Source organism: Meriones unguiculatus, chromosome 19 (assembly GCF_030254825.1).
Source record: "Meriones unguiculatus strain TT.TT164.6M chromosome 19, Bangor_MerUng_6.1, whole genome shotgun sequence".
In the NCBI taxonomy this organism is placed as follows: domain Eukaryota; kingdom Metazoa; phylum Chordata; class Mammalia; order Rodentia; family Muridae; genus Meriones; species Meriones unguiculatus.
Window position 1 is genome coordinate 46124053 of NC_083366.1, and position 26564 is coordinate 46150616.

General features: G+C 40.1%; 1 protein-coding gene across 9 annotated transcripts in view; it reads right to left on the reverse strand.

Annotated features, from left to right (window-relative positions):
* Positions 1-26564, reverse strand: part of Cdkal1 (CDK5 regulatory subunit associated protein 1 like 1) — a 549424-nt gene that overhangs the window by 181753 nt on the left and 341107 nt on the right. For all 9 annotated transcript variants that reach the window (XM_060373105.1, XM_060373106.1, XM_060373110.1 and 6 more), the window contains one exon: positions 11067-11212. In XM_060373105.1, the coding sequence (XP_060229088.1) occupies positions 11067-11212 (146 nt within the window). The remainder of the gene's footprint in view (positions 1-11066; positions 11213-26564) is intronic.

The window sequence follows — 26564 nt, forward strand, 5'->3', positions numbered from 1 at the left end:
TATTCTTGTTTTTACTTCATAGCTATAATTTTGCTACTTAGCAGTGTCTCAGTTCCTAATACCATCAGAAATATGTGTTATCTAGAGATTACAACCCAGATGTCGAGAACTGCTGTTCTAGAAAAGGAAGAAAGAATAAACAGAAAGAAATGTTTCTAGCATTGTAACTTTTTAAATTAATCAACAGGATCATCGCCTGGTGTGGCAATGAGGGCTAAAATCTCAAAGGTTTTGAGATGTAGGTAGGAGGTTCAGCGGTTCCAGTACACCCTAGGCTACCTTAGAACATGTCTCATAAAATCACCACAAAAAAAAAAAAAAAGATTCAAGAAACTGGTGTTAAATGTTCCTCTCTGAACTGATTGGTAAAGGAGGTGGTCTAAGAAACAGTGCTGACCACATTAATATGGTACTCTAAAAGAGCAACCAGCTTAAAAACTAAATTGGGAACAATTTGAGGATTCTCTTCCTATGGTCAGACAAAATAAAAATTAAATGTCCCTACTGATGACTAGGCACCTCCTAGTGGCCTGTTGGCTGTTGTAAACATTCTGAGGGAGGAACCTAAATCAGGAGGTCGCATCCTGCCTGCCACTGCAGAGATGATGCCTCCTGTACACATCCAATTAATAAGAAATATTTTCAACCACTATAATGCCCAGAAGACAAGACAGCATATTTAATCATCCACACCAGCCGAGCCCATAGGCCTCTATGACACTGCGGGGCTGCCTACAGCTTTTGGCAAAAATATGATTTGCATTTCATGGATCTAAGCCCCTAGTATTTATGCTAGATGGCCTCCAGTCTATTTTTTTAATGTGAAACAAAAGTCCTGTAGGAACTCTAATTCTACACCCAGCACCTGACACAACAGTTGGAAGATTATGACACAAATCTAAATTACAAAATACATAGAAAGCTTGCAGTACTATAACAAATGGGCTCATGTTGAAATAAATTGTCACAAAACTAAGGCAGACATGCCCTAGAAGAAAAACAGTAATTCAATATCTAGGACAACAGAAACCAATTAATTAAAAGCAAGAAAGGAAAGAAAAACTATGTCACAAATGAGAATGATAGAAGATGTTGCAAATGTCACACAAGTTGTCCCTGTAAACCTATGACTTCCCTGACATGACCGTACAGGAAGCACCAGAGTCACTCTCTACCTTCCAAAGAAAAGCAAGGCAACAATAAATACAGAGTAACACTGCAAAAACAACTATTCAGTTGAAGCCAATAAGGGTTTATCTTACTTTATCAGTCAATAAAAGCGAAAGCATCCAACATGTTGCATTTGCTCATGCAGAAGGAGGCACCAAACAGAGTGTCTACCATGTAGACAGAAGGGTCTCCAGACCATGAAGGAATTTGCCCTCTTTCTCCCTCCCTCCCTTCCTCAGTCCCCTCCTCCTGTGTATTTTTCTAAAACAGTCTCACTCTGTGCAGCAAGCTAGCCTTTGTCTCACTGTGATTCTACTGACTTAGCCTCTCAAGTGCTGGGATCACAAGCCTCTGCCATTATACCTGGATTTTTGAGAAAAAGAATAATTATCACCAACAATACAAATATTGTTGCTATCATATGCACAAGTAGGCATGATATCCAAGAATAATGATCATAAATTCAATTATTTTTAGGGGCAGCTATTAAAACCATATGTGAGAACGCTAAAAACTGTATATCCTGACAAAGAGACTCTTGGTGGTTGTTTCATAACAGATTCATTTTATCCAAGAATAAATATATAGATGCCTGGAATAAATGCTGTGTTTTGTAACTTCCTTTGTGCTTAGGAATGACCATGTTCTATTCAAATAAGTCACACAAAGACTCACAGATTAATACAACTTCCCACAGAGTGTCTTTTGCATGCTTTCACTCTCTTGGTGTTTGGAATACAGACTTGAGGCTTAGCTTTGAATTAGTTACTGTGAGCCTTGAGATAGAAAGTCCTGCTAATGATAGCTGAATATCAAAGCTACTCTGGGCCGTAGGACTTAAGGTCTATCCTGTAACCCCGGGGCTCTACACGCTCCCTCTGCCAAGCTCTGATCTCCATTGACTCTCAAGGATCAGTCTCTATCTTCATCACTTTCATTTCTCTCACTTGAAAACAAGCCAGATTGTAACTTTAGCATGCATAAAAATGGGCACACACAGGCCAGAGTGATCTAATCAAAATCTTTCCCTAGACTGCTGGAATTAAGTACATCACAAACAAGGTCAAACAAATTATACTTTTATCTTTAGAAAAATTTTAATATAAGATCTGTGACCTTGTATTTCCTGACTGACAGAAAACAAAACAAAACGACTAAACATAACCATTCATGAATTAACAGATTTTCCTCTAGTGAAGCTAACACTGTGGCTATAGGCATTTGTATTTTAACCATGATAAGCAAGCGTCAGCTCAGAACACAGTTTTATTCACATCTTGATGTTTCACTCCTAAAAAGCACACGACAGAAGACTAGCACAAAGCATAAGCATTCGTCTTCTTTTGAGTCAAGATCTAGCTGTGTAGCCAGGCTGAGCTCACACTGGTGAAGTGTCTGCCTCAATTTCCCCAGAACTGGGATAACATGTATGCTACCACACCCTGCTTGGCTCTTTTGAAATTAGTATTAATCTACAGTGATTTTGCTTCTCAAACATACACACACTGGCCAGTGATTCCCTTCCTGCTGCGTCCTGACTGGGTATCACATTGGGTTCTGAGCCTTGTATACATAGAATACACACACACACACACACACACACACACACACACACACACACACACGCACACAGAGGGGTTGAATGACTTGTGCACATCCCACTACACTGTTACCTAGCTTCTGGAGAAAACATTGTCCCAGAGCAGACGATTTGGATGAAGAAGGCCAAAGATGTGCACACAGAGACTGATGCTAAGCACAAAGCAAAGGACACAGAGGGGCAGTGACTGGGAGCCCCATTGCATTGCACCTGCACAGAAGATAGGGTGCCTATCATTAGGAATCCAGGCTGTGAACAGAAAGGCTTTGTGTCTTATGTTCTATGTACTTTGCCCTAGAAATCATAAGTACATAGAAGGAGAAACTGACTTAATTTAAAATTGTCACCATAGAGGTTATGCAAGAAAACATTGCTACAAGATAGGACAAACTTGGACTGAAGAGATGGCTCAGTGTTTAGGATTGCATACCACTCTTCAAGAAAACCAGAGTCTACTTCCCAGCACCCACATCAAGTGGCTCATAACTGCCTTTAATTCTAGGGCACCTGCAGCCATGTGGAACATTCATACTAAGGCCCATATATACATATGTGTGATTAAAACTTAAAATGAAAAGATATGAAAACCATTGGTACTGAGTCTTATTTGAAGATGTGCACTAGTATGCTTCATTAGGAATCCCTACGATTTCATTTATTGAATATTTAGTGCTGACAAACGATCTCTCTCTTCTAGGTTGTTTCCAGATTCTGGCTATTACAAATAAATTGCTATGAAAATAGTTGAGCAAATGTCCTTGTTGAATGGTGGGGCATCTTTTGGGTATATTCCCAGGGGTGGTAAAGCTGGATCTATGCATGGAGAGGACCTAGACCCCCTGCTCAGATGTAGTTGATTGGCAGCCCAGTTTCCTTGTGGGATCCCGAGCAAGAGGTGCAGGGGCTGCCTCTGTCATGAACTCTTTGCCTCTTTGATCACTTGCCCCTGGCGATGCGGGCTTGTCAGGCCACAGAGGAAGAGCATCCAGGCGGTCCTGATGAGACTTGATGAGCTATGGGCAGATGGCAAAGGAGGAGAACTCCCCTTTTCAGTGGACTAGGGGAAGGGAATAGAGAAAAAGAGGAAGGGAGGGTGGGATTGGGAGGAGTTGAGGGAGGGGAGCTTCAATTGGGATATATAAAGAATAACTTGTAAAATAAAATAAAAGTAAAGAGAAAAAAGATTTCTCTCTCTTTTTCCTTGTGGTCACATTCATATACAGGTCATTATCCTCTAATTCAGGGTGCCTCAGCCTGGACGGCAAGTGACCATGTAAAGGAATAGATGTTGACTCCAAGAAGAGGTTGTATATCTCGGAGAAGGCTTGTGTCATGCTAAACATTCTGTTTAATTGCACAGCCTATTCTTGACTGATAAACTGCCATCTTAATTGTTTCTAATGTGAACTCAGTTACTAGCTCTGTGAGTGGTCACTTCACCTCCATGTGCCTTCAATGCCCTACCCTGTTAAATGGGGAAAGTAATTTCTTCCTAGTGCTACTGTAGGAATTCAATGAACTGATGCATAAACAGTCAGGTCAGCAAATTCTGCCTGGCCTCATTGTCAGTGATTAGCTAGCAGGCACCCCCAGAACACAGAGGTTCTATGGAGACTAAATACTATATTCTAAGAAGAGGAATTTGTCAGATTTCACAAAAAGATTGGTAAAATTTCTCATGTAGGAAGAAAACTTTAACTACAGCAGAGTAAGGATACCTCTCTAAGCCTCCTTCTTAAGGGGTTCCAAAGTGAGTGACACTCATTCATCGAACATTCATTCATCCCCACCTCCTGACAATTCCGCCCTCACTGCTGTTTTCAGTGGACATGTGCACACAAGCTTGTGCAGGGGGCTCTCTGAGTACATACTGAACATCATGCTAGGATCTGAGACAGTTATCAACATAAGAGCATGAAGATCTCACCATATACTGTACGCATACACTGCATATGCTATTCAAATGCTTACCTCCAGATCTAACGTCTCACCTGCATCCTGGTCTACAGTTCCTACAGCCTATGGCATAGCTACACCCTGATCCCAGGTCAGGATGAAGCCAATCCGCTTTGGGCCACAGCTGTCTCAACTTCTATGCACTCACCTTGGGACATGCCTCCCTGGGCATTGCTTTCTAGAAACACGGAATCCCTTTTCCTGTACTTTCTTCTAATAAATGAATGTGGATCATTAAAAGGCAAAAGACAGGAATTTTGGCTCCAAACATCTGCATTTTCTCAGCACCGGCCTGAACATTTTCCTGCCTTCAAACTTCCCTGAAAGTAAATTAATCAACTAAAGTTATCTTCATTCAGGTTTTCTGTACACAGGCAGAAGGAATCCACCAGATTCCTGACCAGCATGCCCTATGAATGGTACCCAGTTGATCTCTAAATAGAGTATAAAACTTCATGAACCCAGCCCCACTGTCCATGTTTCTCTCCGCATTCTTATCTTCCAAGCTCCTACCAGAATGGCCCTTTAAGCACTTCTTTCAACATTGAGGCTTTTAACCTGAAAGTACAAACTCTTCTATATTCAACCCACAAAACAGTTCAAGTGGCCTAAGAACCACAGTCAAGTTAATCATGGCAGCGGCTCCAGTTCTTGTTATCAATTTCAATCTTAGCTTCTTTTCTGTTGCTATGATAAAATATGTTGAAAAAACCAACTTAGGGCAGACAGGGTTTATTCTGGCTCACAGGACACACAGTACACTCCATGATGGTCACATTACACATGGAGTCATATACACATGCATGCTGGTGCTTTGCTCCTTTCTCTACTTAGAATCTAGGTCACAGCCATGAATGGCACTACCCACAGTGGGTGGGCCTTCCGATCTCAATGAAAGCAATAAAGATGTCCAGAGGCTCATCTGCCAGGAGAGTCTAGATTGTGTCAAACTCACAACACTATCCACCACACAGTCCAGGTCACTATTTCTACCTTAATTTGTGACTTTTGTCATTATTATAGCTAATACAACTATAACAAATACAGCTAATATAAGCATATGTATGTAGGTGCACTTGTGGAAATCAAAGGATGATTTTCAAGAGTTGGTTCCCTGCTTCCAATGGGTGCAGGGGTCATTTGGCTTGCATGGCAGATATTTTCACATGCTTGCTGGCCTGACCATGTCCTGAGATCAGATACCAAGGAGCTGTGTTTGACATCCACACATCTCTGTACCATCTTCAGTCTAAGTGGACACTGCACATTTTGTCTCCTAGCTGCTGAACCCACATTGTGGTCTCCAGACAGCTAAGCACATGTCAGCAGCATAACACACTAGTCAGAGTAATGGATGAGCAATCACATAGCCTTGGTTTGCATGTAGGTTCTGCTGCTAACTGCATGACCTTGGACAAATTACTCACTAGCTTTCTCCTTGATGATTAAAACTGTTATTACGTGCAAGGTTCTTGGCATATAAGTAAGTGTTCAAAAAATTTGTTCAGATATTGGTTTTAATGTTATTTAAATTATCATTGGTATTACTGTTGTTACAGGTACTTCAATTGGTGTTGGAACCAGAATAAAAATCACAAGAAGAAAATAATAGTCTCACCCTGTTACTCATTAGTTCATTAATGCAGATTTCAAAACAAATTTTTAATCATTCCCACCCCCATAATACTCACTTGATACAATGTAGACTAAAACTATTTGTACTGTCCATGTGGCTAAACCTTGGTGTAATTATAAGATAATATGCAGCTGAACTATGGAAGCACTGACAAAGAAAAGGTGCTTATTATAAATATCCTACTTCTCAGTTCTGGATTCAGATCTGTATTTAAGGGGCATAGCATGAAGGCAGCAAAAATGTACCAAGGTTCAGGTGATGGTAGGTGTTTGTTTTCTGAAAGGATTATGCAATCATAAAGGATATAAAGTGGCATGAATGGCATGACAATTTCTCTTAACCATAATACATAAACACATGATACAAAAAATTTACCCAGCATGCAATTTGCCAACTGTGAATGGAACTCACAATGCAAACAAACAAACAAACAAACAATGAATTTTTCTACTGATACTTGTTCCAATGAAATATATTTACTCTGTTAAAAATTCTGAAATAGCAACAAAAACGAGAACACCACATTGAAAAGCAAAACAAAGATAAACTAGTGAACAAGACACCAGGGACACTGAAACAGCAGCCTAGTCAGAGACATGAGAAACAACATAATCCAGGAAAGCCAGAGGACACTTCTGAGGCTATTATTTCTGAGGAGCTTATTCAGAGAACACCAAACACATCTGGAAATGTACCTAGAGGAAAAAAATAACTAATCCTTGTTAAACTGGTCTTTTTATTTATTCAGGTTATTTTATTCTTACACATATTGCTACTTATATGTATTTTCTCCTTGTTTATTTTTTTCCTCCCATTTTTGAGATGGGGTCTTATTTTGTAGTCCAGTCTGGTCTTGAAATTGCGGCAATCCTCCTGCCTTACCTTGCAAAAACTGAGATTACAGGCATGAGTTACCATATCCTAAAGCCACTTATATTTCTAAGTCATTAGGAATAAAACTAGATGGACTAGGTGGAAGAAAACTCAAATTTAACACACTTCATCTTTTTCCAGCATGTTCTTGTAATAGACACATGGGGAACCCGGCCTAAAGACAGGAAGGAAAGATAACCCAGAATGTGGTGGATGAGCATGATTCTTGCAGAGCGTAGGAATGACCAGGAAATCCAACCCATTCTTAACAGGCCCCAAAGTTAGGGAATCCCATTAACAGTAATATAACATAGAAAAAAAAATCCTTAAATTGAGGATAAATACTTCAAAATTGCACAAAAAAGGGAATGATCATATTCTTAAAATCTCAGAAACATATTAAGAAGTAAAATGTATGTAAACCTATTAAAAATATACAGACTTAAAAAAAAGAACTGTGTTTATTGCTTTAACAGTTCTCTTTCATGTTCCTACAAAGCCCACTATGCATTTCAAAAACCATCAATTCATTTAAACAAAATCATCTGTTGGGTTTATATATCTGTGTAGACTTCAAGTCATGACTCTCTGCTTGTGGTCAGCTGTTTTAAATGAGCATATTAAGTAATTTAGACACTTTTTTTTTTTTTTTTTTTGCAAAGGCTGCAAGATTTAATGAATTCCCATATGCCTCAACATGTGCCAACCCTACCAGGTTATCTTCAGTCCAGCTGCTGTTATGATAATAGCTGCCAACTTTCAAACAACTGCAGAGAATAATGAATAAGCTACGAGTTGGCTCACAGGTAAACTTAGATTGCTCCCAGCTAAAATATAGGCCACTTTCAACTGTAAAAGAAAATTAATTAAAAAGAGTTCACCTCTACTCCACTGTGTGAGAAACAGGGCTCAATAAAGACCTTTGAATTTGTAGCTTAAAAGCCTGAAGCTTCAGGTAAACTCCTTAAAAATTTGTGGATTCCTGACTTAACGCTATAGGTTGAGGTAAAGGCTAGCCTTCTGAGCAGACGAACTGGGAAAAGCTTCATTCACAGCAGAAAGATCTGAGAGCCTCATGATGCTGATGTTAAGATTCACTGCAAAAGTCCCCAAAGACTTTAGGGGAAATGAGACAAATAGCAGAAGAAATACACTTCTATACATGTATGAAATTGTCAAATAACAAAATTAATCAATAAAAATAAGAGAAATAAAACAAAGAGAAGATAAAAACACCAAATAGACCAGTTTATATCAGGATAATGAGTGATCCACAGCTAGACACAGATCATCATGTGAACCTCTTTAAGAATGAAAGTGCCATACTGGCCATTAATAAATATCAGAGAAAACAATATTGTTAGTCTTAGAGCACACTCTGGGACTTCAGTAATCCAAAGCAAGCACAAATCTATCTTGCATAAAGCCATGCTAGTTTTTAAAGGAGTAGGGAATGGTACAACGAAGAATACCAACCAGAGCAAATATTCCATTTTTTTCCAACTTCCCATAGTAACTGAGAATTATTTCTGGGATTGATGAGCTTCCTTAAGGAGGTTGGACAAGTTGTCTTTAGCAGAGAACAGAGCTCTTTTGTGCTGCCTTCAAGAGCAGACATGGCTACTTCTCCCTAGTGTTATGGTTCTGATGAACTTTCTAAAACCATGCAAGGACTCCTTTACTCACACTGATAATGGCTTAGAGGGTAACTAGGTTTTCTCAGTTGTCATACTGGCTTTGTCGTACAGTTTTCCACATATTCTAATTATTATCTAACCGTGAGCTTCACTATACCAGGTTTACTTCTATCCTTATTGTATGAGGATCATGCTCAGTAAAATTTAAAGTCTCCTCTAGATGTAGACTGGCTATTCTCAACTTCATACTACATACTACATAGCCATGAAAACTGAAGTTGTGAGATTAAATGTGTGTGTGGTATATTCTCCAGGGATCTCTGGGGTCTGAGATGCTGGAAACACTAATGGGTCCCATTAGAGCTCTTGATAATAAGATCTCTAGGTAGTGAAATTAACCTTGGGAAACTCCACAAATACCACAGACAACTGAGACTACAAGGAAAGGACTCTGAGTTTATTCTGTGAAAAATGGCAAGGGATGACTTTCTAACATCTTAATGTGACTCATATCTGACCACTATACAGCTCATGGAGGCTGCAGAAAATGTTCAAGATGCAGCACATTCAACAGGCCCATCTTCAGAGCAACACAAAGACTGGGATATTCTGTGACACTACTGCTCAGTTTAGTTGCCACAGTAATTCCCCCAAACACCTGATGACTCACTTATTCAACCATGGCAGAGCGAGGTACTTAGGCCTTAGTCTCATTCCAGCAGAGTAAACCAACAAGGTACTTGGGAGGGAATCTGGTATATTCTACACAGAGAATGCTTGTCTACACTGGCAAAATATTGTGTAACATGCATGAAATTTCACCGCAATAATGATACACTTGCTGTTTGGGAAACCTTCTCCAGTGTCAAAGCATTTGGAAGGACTTTATTACATGAGACAAGTTTACCTACAAAAGCAAACGCCAATGCACAGAAATGGCATATATTTGGCATGAAAATCTACATTCTTTAGCCTGGGCCAGTTCTACTCAAGATCCAATAGTGCAGGAGATGGAAGGGATTTGCAACAATTGTGTATATTGAAGGCTGCACAAACTGAATGCTAGAATTCTGCAATCCTGGAATAAATACACTACTTATTCCCAATTTGAATATTTGAACAATTCACCATATTTGTTTGAATGTACCCTAACTGTCTTTATTCTTGGGGATTATAATAATCAAGACAGGCCTTGAGGTGGAAAAAAAATTAAAAGTCATGTTAAAGAAAGATGAAAAGAAACAGGAGAAGATCAGAAATACCGTGTGCCATAAAAATTAGTGAGTAATTAAAGGTGGAAAAAATAATTGCTGGCAATTTGTACAAAGCAATCATACCCATGTAGGACATGGACATGGTGCAAGAGCAGGTAATTAGGAATAACAAGAGGGAGACAACAACAATAGGGGTAAAACACAAATTACAGACAGAGAGAAGCACGCTGCAATGTGCCAAGATAAATGACACACTCTCAGAGGTGAAGATGGTGCCCTAGAATTGAGGAGGGTCTGGGTGACCGTGGCCAGTACCTCTGTTTCCTGCCTTGTCTAATCACAGAATGCATTCCATGTTTGGAAGGGAGATTTTGAAGAACATAATTATGGGCTGCAAGTGTTTTTCTATGGAAACAAAATTATCATTCATGTCTGAGATTGTGTAAATATGCCTTAATTTTGGTCAACAGCAATTTGAACTGAAGAAAATAGAATCCTCCAGCCTCTCTGTAAACTTCAAGCACTCAAGTTAACTATAGGGATCAGTGTGTACAAGCAAAGACATTCCAGACTGTGAAAACTCCAGTCAGGAGAAAAAGATCCATTCTGCAGTGACAGACTTGGTCACTTCCCCCATACAAAGCCAGCTCACAACTTCAAAGGCCACATGAAAGGAGATGTAAAAGGCGAGCTAAAGGAGGGCAGTTTTTAGCCAGCAGGTCAGGTATAAAAATAATCACAATTCCAACTGCCTTAGTAAGGCGGGTTGGCTTACACAAATCAACGCTGCTTTGTGAACTCGGGAAAGGGGAGAAAAGAACCCACATCAAGGGCCCCAAGGAAATGGAGGCTTTGAGAGCTTCCGGAGTCTCGCCCTCTGCCGTGTACCTTAAGTGTGAGGCTGGAGTAAGTGCCCAGCTGCCACACACCTCAGGAAGACAGAAAGAAATGGTTATTTTCCTAAGTGCTAGCAGACTTACTTCTCCTTGAGAAAATCCACAACTTGTTTGAAGTCAGCCACGCAGTACTCTCTCTTCATGTCCATGAGTACGCTGTCAGAGGCAGACTGCACGGGGATATGGAGGAAAGCGTAGACTCTGGGGTGGTTGAGGATTTTTGCCATTTCCTGAGAGAGATGATAGGAGAAACATTCATCATTTTAACAAACTCGAGGCAGCACTTTCCTTCAGATCTATATATATAACTGCTGGCGAACAAACACTCAAAAGATGGGCTGCTCTTTGTGACTCGGAGGGCTGCATGGCTGGCAGCTCCATGGTGATCCTGGGTGTCTGGTATAGCCTGCAGAGGATCCTAGAGGGAACTATGTACTTGTTCACTGTCTCTTGCATGACTTAAAAAAAAAAAAAAAAGTGAAATCAGATAAAGTCAGAGAAAAAAGTATTTTTGAGTGCGTCAAAATTAGCCAGCACTCCTTCTTCCTTACAAAGAAGTTTTCTATTCTACTTGGCGATATCAGCAGAAGAAATCTCAACAGTTAAACAGCTGAGACCTCACCATTTCATCTATTTGAACATAGAAAGTTCCACACTTAAGTGCAAAATGTACTTTTTCAATGTTGAAGATGAAGAAGATCCAGAGTTCTCTTCTTTCTTTTCTTTTAAATCTTTTTGTTAGAATTCAGTTTAGTTGCTGAGGGTGTGTTTTGGGTATTTAGAATGGGAAAGACACATGACCAAACAATAAAGAAAGCCCAGCTTCCTACAGCATGCCTGAGAGTAAGAGGCTGGGTTCAAAAGATAAGAAAGAAGTGGAGAGGAACGTTGAGGAGGAAGAGGTGAGAAAGGGGATCATGTGTTGCAAAAGTAAAGACAAAAAATCTGAGGGAAACAAATTATGCACGTCTGTTTTAAAACCTCTTCTGAGAAAATAAAGAACCAGAAAGAATGAAAAGTCGAAGTCATGAAAGAATGTCCAAAAGGTGCTGTTAACAGTGTGAGTGTGCATGTTGTATCTAGTCTTACAGGAGAGAGAGCACACAGCACACAGGACAGCTGCCACCACCCCTCCTGCTACACCCTTGGAACAATGATTTGATGGGTATTATACAGCCGAAAGCCAGCTAGTGCTTCCCATGACCCTTCAGTCACTTTCAAGTCAGTCACGCTCACACCATCCCTGCTTTTTGATGCCCATTTTCCTTCCCTTGGCTGCACATTAGCATTGTCAACAAAGCAGAAGCCAGGTGACTACCAATGAGACACCTTCTTAGCAGAAGCTTTGTTACTATTATTTCTTTTGAAAAGCCCCTTTCACTAAGAAATGCAGGTGACCAAATAAAGTTACTCATAACTACCCTACATCTCCTGGCCATCTCCTGGGAATCAGTGAGCACACATGCATGGCTGCGGATGGACTGCTATGAGTGGTAGTTGAGTTTCTAAGGAGGTAGCAAATTAAGCAGCTGCAGCTCCACGCTCAGGAGTCTGTTTGAGCAAGCACAACTTACTTGTTCTCTAGTGAAAATGTTGGCCCTCTGCTCTGATTCCTACCTTTCTGGTTTCTCCAAACCAAAAGATTAAGACACCCAAAGCTTGAGAGAAAGATCCGTAAGATCTGTTTTCTCAAGGGGCTGACTCAAAGGTTAAGATGTTGTTGGACATATCTATTGTGTCGAAAAGGTATCTGAACATACATGTTTGCATTTTTTGAGCCTCAAATTCCTCATCTGTGATAAGGGGATGGTGGCTACACTCCCTTTACAGAGCCAGTGGGCTACTATTAAAAGGCAGTAAAATAATCCAGATATGTTTTACCAGTGAGCACGCCATACACAAACGAAAGATACTACATACTGAGCAGTACAATAGTATCTAAAGCCTGCTTTACCAGGGGTGGGCAAAGGAAAGTGCATTTCTTGAAAGCACATGGGGTGGACACTGACTGTGGAGAGGGCACAGCTTTAGGCATGACTTGCCCCTAAAACAATGTGCCAGCTTACAGAAGGCTGTAGGAACATGGTGGCCTTTTCTTCTTCTGTTCTCAAAATAAGCTTCCTTGCTAGCAGGGACCCTCTGCTTGATACTACACATTTCAAAAATTTGAAATGTAAGGCAATGGGGCACAAAATTAAAAGAGCCAGGCCCCTTGATTAAAGCCTGTGTTTCATGACCTGGGCACGACTGCAGCACAGTCAGTGACGTGCTCGCCTGGGTTCCAGTCCCAGCACCACATAAAACCAGGCATGATTATTCAGGCCTGTAATCCCAGCACCAGAGGTAGAGGAAAGAGGATCTAAATCCAAGGTCATCCTCAATACACAGCAATCTCAAGGTCATTTATGAATTACGTGAGATACCAAAACTATTCTTAATAATGCCTGTGTTCTACCCTGTCACAAATACCTGACAATACAGGTTAGTAGAGCACCAGCTCTGCTTCTCTTCTACTGCTCCTTTGGCACTCTTGGTAAAGGATAACCTTTGCTTCTTCCCTTTCCAAACACTTCTTCCATTCTGGTCTCTCAGCCACCAGATCCCAGTGCTATCCAATGTTCCTACAGTGCTGTCTGGCAGTGCTGTGAGCTCTCCAAGACTGAAAGCTACACAGAAGCAGGAGTTACAGTTTACTGTTGTCTGTACAACCCAACAAGGGTTCCTATGACACTAACGATTCTTACAGGCACTCATGTATAGAGTCATATGGGTGGTGAGATGGCTCAATTGGCAAAGGTGCTTGCTGCCAAGACTGACAACCTTAGATCTGAGTTCAATTCCTTGGGATTCACATTGTGGAAGGAGACAACGGACTCTCTAAAGTTCTCCTCTAATCTACACACAAACAAGTGTACACACACACATACAAATATAAAAAATATTCAACACAGAAACAAATTAACCACAGCAACACACACACATTTTGCATTTATAAATATCTGTTTTATGGACATACATTTAACATCATATATTAGTGGGATAGAATATGATCTTTTAAAGCATGCTTGCATAATAATGAGATTATATCAGAATATATCTACATTTCATAGGAAGACAGAAGTTTGATTAGTATTGAACCAGTTTGAGAAAAGCAGGTCAACAGGCATCAGCTTCCTTTAACTTTTGGAATGAGGGAAAGCATGTCTTAATATGAAGAAAATTAAAACCCAAGACTGCAAAAGTTGCCCCATTGCAGAATCTATCTCTAGGGTCTCTAGATCTTAATCATAACATACAACCCAACAGAAAGAATCTACAGCCCACCATTGTGCTGAGGCTCACCAAAGGAATTTATAGAACAGACACAAGGTCTAGGTTCACCAATGGAACTTTCAGCCCAATGCATAAATATGCCAAAGACCAAGGGAGAATTTTGTTCTGCTGTAGTTCTATGTGTAGCTGGAGGACAGTCTGCATGAGGAGGCAGGAATATGAGGGGCACATTTATACACATACACATGCGTGCATGGGATAGGTATATGTCTTTATGCCTTGAAGAGCTTGACAACACTATTTCAACATAAGGTCACTTATAATTTAAGAGTTGATATGCCAAGGCTGATCAAAATATAGATGGCAATTATTTGACAGGCAGAGACTGAAGAATGGCTAACCAGATCAATAAGCCAGTGTTTCTCTCCTGCGCTGTTATATGGAGCTGTCTTCTTAGAAAATAGAAATTACACCCATGTTTATTATTTATTTCTGAACTCAAAATATCAAGAAAAAGCAATAAACTGAGTGCAAAAAGCTCAATATGAAAGGGCAATCTGGTGAGTGTGCACATTTTAAAACAACTGTTAAGTGTTATTTTTGTTGCACTGCAGTCATCAGAGCCTGTCTGATTTTGGAATGTCTATACCACCAATTCATGTCTGAGTACGCCTGAGTACTGCTGAGCTAGAAAGGTAGCTCAGCAGTAAAGAGCACATACTTCTTTTCTTCAGGCCCCAGGTTCAGTTCCTAGGTGGTGCAACTGCAGTTCCAGGGAATCTAACATCCTAATCTGACCGCCTAGGCACTTGCACTCGTGTGCACATAGCCCACACAGAAACATCTGTTCTGACCTCCATGGGCATTTACACTCATATCAACATAACCCGCACAGATACATCATTAAAAAGAATAGAAAGGAGTACAGAAACTATATATCAATGATAAAATGTGACATTTATCTTTCTGTATCTGCATTACCTTACTGAGTTACCTCACATCCATCCATTTCCCTGTGAATTTCATTTTTCTTTATAGCTGAATAAAATTCCATTGTGCATAGATGCCATATTTTTATCTATTCAGCAGCTGATATACATCTAGGCTGTTTCCATGACCTAGCTATTGTGAGTAGAGTAGAAATGAACTTGTTGTTTTACTGTGATGATACATATATTAGCCACTTTCATTATGCGTAAAATTCAGTGCCATCAAGCATAGCCACAAAGTGAAACAACTGTCACATGTTATCTGTAGAGGAATTTTAATGCAGTACATGGCTGTTCTAGCAAGAAATCACATCCAAAGGCCTTAGAGGTCTATGTGATCTGGCTGGAATATAAACACACCTTTAATCCAGGAGACAGAGGCAAGTAGATGTAAGTCCAAGGCCAACCTGGTATAGAGCAAGTTTCAGGTAAAGAAAAGCTTAGGTCCAGGTGTAGTGGTACATGCCTTTAATCCCAAACAACAAAGGTAAAGTTAGTTTGTAAATAGAAGCACCCATGTTTGAAAATGATGTTTAATTGAGTGGCAGAAAAGGTAACAAATCACAGAAGACTTGATAGACTAGGATACTCCCCAACTCTCAAGAGGAGAGGAAAGAAAAGCCACTTAAGGGGCAGTGGAGAGGGAGAGAAGGCAGATTTATTAGGTCAGGAATAGACAGACAGGTTGCAGAGACTGAACACAGTTGAAGACTGAATGAGCCAGGGAGGGAGAAGGAGCCAAAAGATTAGAAAAGATTGCTGGAGTTTGTTTGAAGCCAAGCAGAGCACTTCAGGGGCCAAGAGAGAAGCCAGACTGAATCAGTCAGCTGGGAGAGGAGTTTGAGCCAGAAGAGCTGAATTGAACCACCCAGCTCAGAAAGAACAAGAAATTATAAGGCAATAAGTCCCAGAGGCTGAAACATCCTAGGCCTAGGTTAGATTGTACGGAGGCTAGAAGCTTCCAGGACTAGGCCTAGATTAGCAGAGAGAGGCAATAAGCCTCCAAGGTAACAATTACCTTAGGATAATAGAAGTTAATTTTACAGTTATCTATGTCCCAAAAGTTTTATTATTCCAAGTTAAAACTGAGCACATTCAAGATCAAAACTATATTCCCTTCTCCTTGGGATCTGAAAACATCTCTTTCCTTTGGGTCTACATCTCTGAGGACTCCAATCACTATATATGGAATCATACAGTCTGTGATTGTTTCATCTCTGGTATATTTTATTTTACAGAATCTTCCAACGTCCATTTCTGTTGTAGCAATCCACATTCTTGCTTTCTCTCTCTTAGGTGGCTGATGGGTCAAAATCCACAGTCAGAGGACACCGTACAGATTGCATGCACACATTTCTCTATCCTGCAATTACACCAGTGTCTTCATACCCAAAGGCTATAAACAGTTTTATTTCTCTATTTCCCTGATCTCTAATTGTATATTAATCAAGTATCAAAATGTTACACTTACTATCTATGTGATTATATAAATGAGTGGGTATTACAACCTGTTTACATGATTGCTTCCAGTGAGTACTGCAATAACTGCAGGAGAATATTCAAAACAGCACTGCCCCAGTGCTGGGTGATCCCGTTCTGAAGTCACCTTCAACTCTGACAAAGTCATGCGTGCCCCCATAGAAGACAACCAGAAACATATTTCATCCATGGCTTCATTAATAGCGTCAGAGCAGCATTGAGTCGATCAGCAGTGCCCACATTTCCTCTCAGCAAGTGAGCAATCAATCACCATAATAGCATCAGAAAGCAAAGGAGAGAGCTTGAACTGGGGGCAATCCCCAGTCCTGGTGTCCCAAATAGAAAGGCCTGGTTATTGTGAATGGATTCTAATTTATATGTGAACTTAGTTTCATTATAACAGGATGTTGGCTTTTAAACTATAAAGGGTTAACATTTTTCAGAATTTGAGCTAAAATAGGTTGAGGAAAAATGTCTGTCCTAATTAGCTTTCACAGAAACACTCAAGGACTGTAGCACACCTTCATCTTCCCACATCTCGGTGTCAAGGCCAAGACCACACTTTACATTAGAAAGATAAAAATACACATTTCTATACCAATGTCAAAATGCTAAAAGCTGAAGACACACACACAGGCATGCGCACATGCGCGTACACACACAAAGGCACACACACTAGTTTTCACCTGATATCATCAGGATTTACCTTATATTCAAGTTATTTCTCTGTTCTCAAAAGTAGGCTGGTGATAGGGAAGTGGGGTAGTGGAACTAGGAAAAGTTAGGGAAGCAATTTGGGTAAATATTGTCAAAACCAGTTGTATGAATATGTAACGTCTCAAAGAATAACAACGTTATATTAAAAAATTGTGGCGATAGTGGCATAATTCTTTAAGTATATTAAAATTCATGGATTGAATGCAAACCAACAGTTAATTTCACCTTATTAGCTTTAAAATAAAATAACAAGCCTAGCAGGGAAATGTGTTTTTATTCAAACACTCTATATGATGAACAGATATACTTCCAAGAAGAAATAATCGTCTTATAATTTCCCTTTTTGCATTTTCAAAAAGACTGAAGCTACAAAACACACCATAAGCAAATCAATAACTGATCAGTTTAATGGGTAAAGGGCAAGCCAGTTAAATTAAGCGTTCAGCTGAGAAAGCTCAACTAGCTTCTATTAAACATGACATAAATAATTAAGGAATCTAATGGAAAGGCAGATGCAAAAGATTTGTTTTAAAATATTTACATCATTTATCTCTTGTCTGATTATCCAATTTGAAGCTTACCTTAGAAAATATTTGTTTCCCATTTTTGGCAAAACACATACTTTAATCTGATAACTTACCTACTTTAGTTACAAGTTACTTGCTAAGGAGATGCGGCAGCTAAGCAAGTATTTATTCAGCATCAAATATGTTCCAGGATTAGCCAGGCAGACAGAGACACTGTGCATTTCAGAAATGGGTGCCAAGGCAACTGCCTCTCGTGATAGTGGTGCACCAGTTATATCAGGTGCTCTACTGAAAAGCTCAAAGCGTGCAATTCAACTCCATCCTACATTTCTAAACAGAAGCCCTGATGCTTTGACAGTGGTTGTGTTCCCACTGGTCAAATATTCTAGAAGAAGAGACCCTTGAATGAATAAGGACAGAAACTCCAGGTGTAGGTGGTTATCCTGTGTTTCATTTCAGTCTCAATTTGGAGATGTAAGCAACTTAGTGATGGACAACAGTTATTGCATAGTGAGAGCAGGGGCAAATTTCCTTGGTAGCTACTATGATTTTCTTGTACAACATACTGTACACTATCTTCCCTGCCTGTGATAGCTGATGTTAGTAGGCAGCTTGACTAGGCTCAGAGACACCTATAAAAAGCCTGGCAAAATATGCCTTATCCAGATTATAAAAGCAAAAGACTTGACAAAATACTATTTCAAGGTGTAGGTGTAACAGTGGTTCCAGAAGATACTAGTGTTTAAATCATTAGATTAATAGTAATTCAAATGCATCAATGGGCAATCATCATCTGATCTATCAGGGAGCCAAACCAAATACACTGCAGAAGGGGAAAAAAAATCCCCTCTTCTTTTTTTTATTTTTTTAATTTAATTTAATTTTATTAATTACACTTTATTCCCAAATAAGATTCCCCCCATAAGCTCCTCCCTCCTCCCCTACCAATCCCACCCTCCCTCCCCCTTCTTCACACATGCTCCTCCTCTCCTTCCTTCTGATCTTACTCTATCAGATCACATCAGAAGTGGCTGCATTGTCATCTTCTGTAGCCTGGTAAGACTGTTCTCCCCTCAGGGGGAGGTGATCAAAGAGCAGGCCAATCAGATTGTGTCGGAGGCAGTCCCTCTTCCCATTACTATGTAACCCACTTGGACACTAAACTGCCATGGATTGCATCTGCGCAGGTGTTCTAGGTTATCTCCATGCCTGGTACTTGGTTGGAGTATGAGTCTCTGGGAAGACACCTGTGTTCAAATTTTCTGGTTCTGTTGCTCTCCTTGTGGGGTTCCTGTCCTCTCCATAACCTACTATTTCCCACTTCTTACATAAGATTCCATGCCCTCTGCCCAACAGTTGGCCATAAAGTCTCAGCATCTGCTTTGATAGTCTGCAGGGCAGAGTCTTTCAGAGGCCCTCTGTGGCAGGTTCCTAGGTTGTTTCCTGCTTTCTTCTTCTTCTGATGTCCATCCTCTTTGCCTTTCGGGATGGGGATTGAGCGTTTTAGTCAGGGTCCTCTCTCTTGATTAGTTTCTTACAGAGCAACAGTTATAAAAACTGCATAGTACTGGCATAGAAACAGAATGGTGGATCAATGGAACTGAACAAAAGACCCAGAAATAAACCCACACACTTAATCTTTGACAAAGATGCCAAAACCATACAATGGAAAAAAGATAGCATCTTCAACAAATGGTGCTGGTCCAACTGGATGTCTACATGTAGAAAAATGCAAATAGATCCATACTTATTACCCTGCACAAAACTGAAGTCCAAGTGGATCAAAGACCTCAACATAAAACCAGACACATTAAATCGGTTAGAAAAAAAAAGTGGAAAATACCCTAGAACTCATTGGCACAGGGGACAACTTCCTGAACAGAACACCAACAGCACAGGCTCTAAGACCAACAATCAATAAATGGGACCTCATGAAACTGAACAGCTTCTGTAAAGCAAAGGACACCGTCATCAAAACAAAACGACTGCCTACAGATTGGGAAAGAATCTTCACTAACCCTTTATCTGACAGAGGGCTAATATCCAGCATATATAAAGAACTAAAGAAGCTAAAAAGCAGCAAACCAAGTAATCCAATTAAAAAATGGGGAACAGAGCTAAACAGAGAATTCTCTGTAGAGGAATATCGAATGGCAGAGAAACACTTAAAGAAATGCTCAACCTCACTAGCCATTAGGGAAATGCAAATCAAAACAACCCTGAGATTTCACCTTACACCCATCAGAATGGCCAAGATGAAAAACTCAAGTGATAATACATGTTGGAGAGGTTGTGGAGAAAGGGGAACCCTTCTCTACTGCTGGTGGGAATGTAAACTTGTACAACCACTCTGGAAAGCAATCTGGTGCTTTCTCAGACAACTATGAATAGCGCTTCTTCAAGACCCAGCCATACCACTCCTAGGCATATATCCAAAAGAGGCTCGAGTACACAATAAGGACATTTGCTCAGCCATGTTTGTATCAGCCTTATTTGTAATAGCCAGAAGCTGGAAACAGCCCAGATACCCCTCAACTGAAGAATGGATGCAGAAAATGTGGTACATCTACACAATGGAGTATTACTCTGCAATGAAAAATAAGGAAATCATGAAATTTGCAGGTAAATGGTGGGACCTGGAAAGGATCATCCTGAGTGAGCTGTCCCAGAAGCAGAAAGATACACACGATATATACTCACTCATATAGACCTATAGGATAAACCTAGTAAAATCCCCTCTTCTTGAGGACTGAGATTTCCAGGTCTTTCCCTCAGGTAGAGAAGCCCCTGCCCCAGGCCTTTGGACACCTGGGCATACACTAGTATCTATGTGGTGCTCAGGTTTTCAGATTAAATGAAGCAGACCATCAGCATCCCTACCTCTCAAGATTCAGAGTCCTCCATGAATTGTGACAGTTATATCTCTACTAAACATTTATCTATGTGTTACTCTACATAGATGGTGTTTGAATACACATGTTTGAATACTATGTTTCTCTGGAAAATTCTGGATAATAAACTTTATGGATAATAACTATGAATGACATACTTATTTTATGGGTAAAATAGCCTAGCATTCAGAAGTTTCTAGACTAGTATGTCTATAATTAAGAGTAAGCTGGTGTGCTGGAGAGATGGCTCAGTGGTTAAGAGCACTGGCTGCTCTTTCAGAGGTCCTGAGTTCAATTCTCAGCAACCACATGTTGGCTCACAACCATCGACACCCTCTACTGCCCCCTTCTGGTGGAAAGATGCACATGCAGATAGAGCACTGATATTTTCACCCCACAAAGTATTAAATTTGGATGATAAACAAAAATTTTCTAATTAAATTTCAGTAAGAAATGTTCAAGTAAAATAAAAATGGAGGCCACAGTGTACAAAGTCAACCATCTTTAAATAACCATAAAGTCATGCTGATCGCCTCAGAAACATGCCAATCCTAAACACAAAAGTCTAATCTAGCGTTTTGTCACATTACATTCACTCAATCATAATTGAGTGAAATTAATCCAACTGACTAAGATAAGTCAACTTAGACAGTTTTATTTGCCTTAAAAAGTCATCATAGACAGCTAGTTTCTTTTTTAAAAACATATAATAAACTCTTGGAATTTTATTGTTGCATACACCTTATTGTGTTAAAATACACAATAATATAGTATAAAGCTATACTTCCTATAAAGCAATCCAAGGATCTGGCAGTCAGTTCTTTCTCTTCATCTCTAACATTACTCATATTTGGGCCCCAGTTTGATGCCATTGAGAGGCTAGGACAGAAGGATCTCAAGCCCAAGCCAGTCTGCACCACACAGTGAGAGTCTTTATGAAAAGTATGATTTAAAGTATAGGTGGAAGAATGCAAGACTGGGAGACTAGCCAGTATAGTCAATCTATTTACTATTTTATCCAATAAGTTGACTGCTAGATATTTTATCAAAATAATTCAGAAGAGAACTGTTTACTTGATAGTTGATTTATAGACTACCGTAAATTAAATTTGTTATGCTATTTAGGAAAAAGGATACATCATATAATTAGTGCATACAACAGTGGAAAAGACCCCCTAAAGATAAGCAATTTTCTCTATTATTAATATAACACATTTTTACATTAAAAACCTAAAAAAAATGGAGAAATATAGAAGACAAACTATTAATTGACACCATCACCACCCTGGGAAAAGGGGGACAGGATTCATACTCAATAGCCCAGGCTGGCCTTGAACTTTGGATCTTTTTGCCTCCCAGTGCCAGAATGATAGGCGTGCATCACTGTAATTGGCATAATCATTAATAAAAGAAAACTTCAATTCTCTTAAAATAAAAGAGAATTTCAACTCATCCCGAAACTGCTAATATAAAATTATTTCTGATTACAAAATGTAAAATAATTTTTAAGTACCAAGATAATAGGTTACAGATGCTTTTGTAGAACATGGGGGTGCATGCCTCTAATCCTAGCACCCTACACAGAATGAGTTTGGCTCAAGCTAGGTTTACATCCAAAGCCAGGTTGCAGGCTAGACAGAGCTACATAGTCAAACCATGGCTTAACAACCAAAAAACATACAAACAACAAAACAGACAGTATTCTTAATAGTATACCATTAAGGCTGAGCGTTGTTTCCAAATGTAGGAAGCAGCCCTTCTACTCAGGCCCTTGCCAGTCAAGCACTAACACAGCAGGGATTCATGAAGCTTCCACATTAGCATAGCCAGAGAAATCTGAATATGCAAATAACAAAGGTGCCTCACATTTGTGCAGAAGGTACACCATATAACAGCCATTACTGGAGCTATGGTGAAACAGTTGCAAAACCAATACAAAAAGAAACAAACTTCTTTGCTAGAGAATACGGTATGAGCAAAAAGGAAAGAAAGGAGAAATGAGCAATTCTCTTAAAGTCTTATAAACACATACCATGAGAAGTCCTTCACTGGCTTGATTCAAGAGAACAAGGACAGTTGTTTAGTCTTTGCCAAATCACAAATAATTAGTGATGATGTGGCCCAGAAAACCATGCTCTTAGAGTATATCACTTAGGCCTGCAGTAAACTTTGCTTAAAGGAAGGTTTCAGATTGCCTGAAGAGTAAGGTGATTCCTGGCCCTCAGACTTAGGGACTCCCTCTAAAGTTCCCTTAACTGGCAGAGGAAAATTCTTCCTAAAGAATCAGTATTTTGATCTCCCTCCCTCAAATCTCAATGCTAGTCACTACAGAAAAGATTATGCACCAGACTCAATGCTCATTTCCAGGCAGACATTACTTGGATTCTGCTGGGGCAGCTTTGGAAGGTATGTATCACCCACCTGGTCCCACCTGCCACTGTTGCCTGCCACAGGAGACCAAGGTTCAAGAGAGTTCCTCTGAGGAGCAAATTCAAATCGAGGCCCAACAGAAAGGCAGGGACCATCTGGGCACCATGAGAGGGAAAAGGAGGTTCCTCACTGGGAGCCAGCAACAGATCAAGAATTCTAGTAGAATTAGCAAATGCTGGAGGCCTTCTCCCTCCCCAGATGTAAGCTAGCCACTTTCTAAGAATCTCAACAGAGACTCCAGGACATGTACTACAGCCCCTGTGCAATTCTAATGGCTTCCATTTTCATCTACAAGAATACAGTTCCACCCAAGGCATCTCAGGAACCACCTCATGGCCCTTTCCTATCAAAAGAAAAAGGGTTTTTAGATTCTGAGATAGGACTTGAGCCAAAAAGGTATATTTGGCTAATACTAAGACAGAATTGTTTATTCTTTCTTGAGGACTCTGGACCCAGGCTTGACATGATTTACTTTCTGCAACCCTTTATTTGAGGCAACCATACTGACCACCCTTAAGCTCTTGGATGTTATCTTCTTTTCTTATGAGTATAGCTCTTTCTCAACACTTGTGTGTCAGCTTTGTCTTTAACAAATCCCACCTCTGCTTTACTTTACCAAACAGTCTTGAAATTATTTCCAGCATTGAAACTATACAGAACTCCACTTTGGTGGTCTGAGTTGACATCCTTAAAAGTACAGAGAACTAACTCCTGAAGCTCCTGAAGCTACTGAGGGGAGTGTGGAGCTGTGTCTCTGTCCCCTTACCTCCTATAAAACATCATCCATGTGTGAGAGTATCTCAGTCACACTCATGATTTCATTTGAAGTTGAGCACAAACTTAGGCAGGATTTTTCCTTTACTGAATCTAAGACTCAGAGCACATAGCACAATGGTGTAGCTGGCATCTACCATTCTCTGGCATGATCTCTCAAAAACACCATTCCTATGTGGTGGCTACCTGCATGGCCAGTCGAGCTAATCCTCGGCTGGAAGGTCACTGAGGATGACCCTGGCCATACACTCAGCAACTTCTAAATACAGAAGCTGAAAGTGTAGTGCACTGACAGCACTGTTCAGTGCTGCTCGAAGGCATGAGATCTGAACCCAGCCTTTAGCCCAGAAAAAGATGTGCATTCTTGGGCGCTAGAATAAAGACACTGCTATGCCATCCCTTCAAGTTAATCCAGGTCTGGTATGTTGATGGGGTTAAGGATCTTAGTACTCTGGACGTGGAGGTAGGAAGATGTCTGTGAGTTTGAGGCCATTCTGGACTACATAATAAGTTCTAGGACAGCTAGAGCTAGTGAAACCTTGTCTCAAAATCAAACAAACAAATAAACCAACAAAGAGTTAATCCAATTTGACTTGCCAATCACACAGACATAAATTTCCTCAGGAAAGCTCTGTTCTAGACATAATGGAAGGGACCAGAATATAACTTAGTGGTACAGCTTTTTCCTAGCATGCACATAGCAATCCCCAGCAACACACACACACACACCTTAAAAATATAGGTCAATATGGTGGTCTCTGGCTATTATCTATGCTCACTCTAACAAAACTTTCCTTTGCAATGGGCCTTTGGTCACTGCTCTCATTCCTGAGGCTGCCTTCAATTATAATGTAATGCACTTTTTGCCCATTGTCTATACTGCTCTGTGTGTCTCTTCTGAATTCATGTGACTAAAATCAGAAGGTCTGGGAAGCAGAACATAGGGAACAGCAATCCCAGTAATATTACCCTGGACCCTACGCTATTTCCTGTGGAATAGACAGGCAAAACTTGCACAAAAATGGTTAATAATAAATAATGTCTTGGGGATGGAGGGATGGTTAAGGGCACTGTGGTTAAGAGCACTTGTTGCTCTTGCAGGGGACCCAGTTATATTCCCGGCACCAGAAAGCAGCTCACACCTGTAACTCATGTTCCAGAGATCTACCCTTTTTTTTTTTTGGCTTCCAAGGACAGTACGGACACATATGGTAGACAGATGAACATTCAGCCAAGATACCCATACACATAAAGAATACGTGACTTTTAAAAATAATATACGACATGTTTGGGAGGCAGGGAAGAAGGCAGTGCTGAAGAGAGGAAAGGCATATGCAGGTGCCCCTTGACTCAGGGGGAGATCACACTCCTTGGCCTCACAGTGAATACCTGGAGGAAAAACTGGATTCAGTAATCTACCCAAGTTCACAGCTTAGCAAAAAGCATGCTCTGGAGTACTGGTCTTCCCTTGCGGTCCTAGACTGACTGAGATCTATGGCTCACTGTCTCAGCCCAGTATCCCAAGAAAACTTCATCATGTACCTAGAAAAAGATCAAAATTCACATTCTGATTTGTATCATTATTAAGGAAAATCTTAATCTAGTATAAATCAGAAATTATATTTATATACAGTCATATACTTACATTACACATGTTACATATATAGTTTATGCATGATAATTTTAATTTTATAATTTGTAAAACTTCACTGTGATGAGTGAACCTATTTTGTATTAGTGCAGCAAAATATTTGATGCTAGGTAACCTCATTGAGGAAAAAGCTCTGAATTTCAGTTGTTTAGCTTGCAGCTCTGGTCATTCAAGAGCCCATACCTGGTGATAACCTTCCAGACGGAATACATCAATAGTAGAAAAGAAACTCTACAAAGTCCAAGTGAACATAAAATATACCAAAGAGGACCAGGAACAGACAAGCCATTAAGAAGTTTGTTGCTTAGTTCTGAAGACAAGGTCTTGCTGTGTAGCAAATGGGAATGAAAATATCCCATGGAAAGAAACAGGGCACCATGTGCTCTGCTCTTCTCCTCTGAAAGAATCAGGTTTATCTTAGGTATTCTACCTTCTCAACCCATCCCCCAAAGGCCCCACCTGCAAAAATCCAGAAGAACTGCCCCCCTTATTAACTTGTCAACACAGGGATTCACTTTCAACACAGGAACCCTCAGGGACATACATACCCTACACACTCAGAAGTACAGGTTAGTAAATCAGTATATATTTTCATAGTGCTGAAAAGAGGCACATGTGCTCTGCCTTTTGCATGTGGCTTCATTCTGATTCAAGTGCCCTCACACACCAGTGCTTTCTCACTGGAGCTGAAGCAAAAGAAACTGTGTTATTACACAGTCAGCCTGTGAGTCTATGAACACCATGTCAGAGTATTTTCTAAGATTCTAATCTGCTTCTCCTTAAACACAGCAAGCCCACGGATAGAGATCAGGACGCTTGTGAACATTAAGATTAACTTGCGTCCTAGCGAT